The 1812-nt window shown below is 27.2% G+C and overlaps 1 protein-coding gene across 1 annotated transcript in view; it reads left to right on the forward strand.

Moving 5' to 3' along the window:
• Positions 1-232, forward strand: part of MKS88_000996 (pelota-like protein) — a gene marked incomplete at both ends in the record, with an annotated part of 1260 nt that extends 1028 nt beyond the window's left edge. The window contains one exon of the mRNA XM_067219647.1: positions 1-232. This exon is cut by the window's left edge and continues 1028 nt beyond it. Within this exon, the coding sequence (XP_067075362.1) occupies positions 1-232 (232 nt within the window).
• Positions 233-1812: the final 1580 nt, after the last annotated feature.

The following is a 1812-nucleotide window of genomic DNA, read 5'->3' on the forward strand; positions in this document are numbered from 1 at the left end:
AAGTGTCTATATATTTTCTGATAATCATACATCAGGCGAACAGTTAAATGCCTTGTCAGGTATAGCAGCTATTTTGAAATTTCCCATTTTTTTTGAAAACAGTACGGAGCAACATGATAATAATAATAAACATGAGGGGGACGAATATGAGGACGAGCTAACTTTAGAGCAATGCCCGTGGGGGCATGTACAGAAGAGGGAGGATGCCCACACGTGCAATGATTTTATGTGATACAAAAAATGAACACGAGTGTGTGGGTGGGTGTGTGCGTGTGTGTTTACGTGTTTGTGTGTTACTTTGTTTTTTTTTTTTTTTTTGTGGGAGAAACGAATTACTTTTCCTTTTTTTTTAATACAAGGGGGGGAAGTCTACTGTACAGTTTGCTTCCATCCCATAAGGTAAATAAAAGCATTAATTTATGAATCCTACAACACGTCCTTTTTTTTACCTACAAAAAGCCGTTCTCCTGTACAAAAGGAGAACGTTTAATTATTGTGTGCATACAGGATTATTCAACATGGTACATACGAGTTTTTTTTCTTTTTTTTTTCTTCCATTCTGGTATATTAAACTGTTTTAAAGGAGCCCTCCATTGGTAAGCGCTTGATTTTGTTAAGTCATTTTTGCATCATACATTTATTTATTAATGTATTAATTTATTAGCCTATTAACTTATTAACTTATTAATTTATTAGCCTATTAACTTATTAACTTATTAACCTATTAACTTATTAACTTATTAATTTATTAACCTATTAACTTATTAACTTATTAACTTATTAATTTATTAATTTATTAATTTATTAATTTATTAACCTATTAACTTATTAACTTATTAATTTATTAGTTTATTAATTTATTAACCTATTAACATATTAACCTATTAACTTATTAACTTATTAACCTATTAACATATTAATTTATTTAATTATTTATTATTATTTTTTTTTTTTCGTTGAATAGTTAAAATTTTTTTTTTTGTAAAATTGTTTAGAGATATTACAGTTAAAAATTAGTACCAGAGGCTTTTTCTACCATGTCTTACTTTACTCCCCTACATAACATTAGTCTTCGTATATATCCTTTTAATTTTGTTACACAGCTTAACATTTGTTTAGCATTCTGTTGAGCAGGTAAGCTTCTGAGCTTTATCGTCCCTTAGCTGTATGTAATCATCTTTAGTTCTATTTTTTTCGTCATACTTCGTCTTGAGTTACACTTCTTTCTTCTTTCTTTTTTCTTTTTTCTATTTTTTTTCTATTTTTTTTTTTTTTTTTTTTTTTTTTTAGCACTACAACAAAAGAAGAATTAGACAGTTTGTCTGTTATATACATGAATGTGTGTACTGTTTAATTTCTGTGTTATTAATTGGCCTCTTTCATTTGGATAATTATTATTTATTTCATTCCCTTACGTCATGAGCGTTATATCGCCATGTTTGTCTTTTTTGTGTCTTCTTTTTAATTACTCTATTGGGAAAAATAACATATTTTCTTCAAGTTGATTTGAAGTTATTTGCGGTTCGAATTGATATGAATTGATATGAATTGATTTGAATTGATATGAATTGATATGAATTGATATGAATTGATATGAAGTTATCTGCGGTTCGAATTGATTTGAATTGATTTGAACTTTATATGAAGTTGCCTTCAATTTGACCTGAAGTATGTGTGCATTTCTGAACAGTGCATAAAAGTGCTTATTTTTACCTGAACAAAAAAAAAAAAAAAATAATAATAATAATAAAATAAAAAAATAAAAAATAGAAATTGCAACGTGTAACATAGCTATTTCGTTATTGCTTCAAA

The sequence above is a fragment of the Plasmodium brasilianum genome, chromosome 3 (genome assembly GCF_023973825.1).
Source record: "Plasmodium brasilianum strain Bolivian I chromosome 3, whole genome shotgun sequence".
NCBI classification, from domain to species: domain Eukaryota; phylum Apicomplexa; class Aconoidasida; order Haemosporida; family Plasmodiidae; genus Plasmodium; species Plasmodium brasilianum.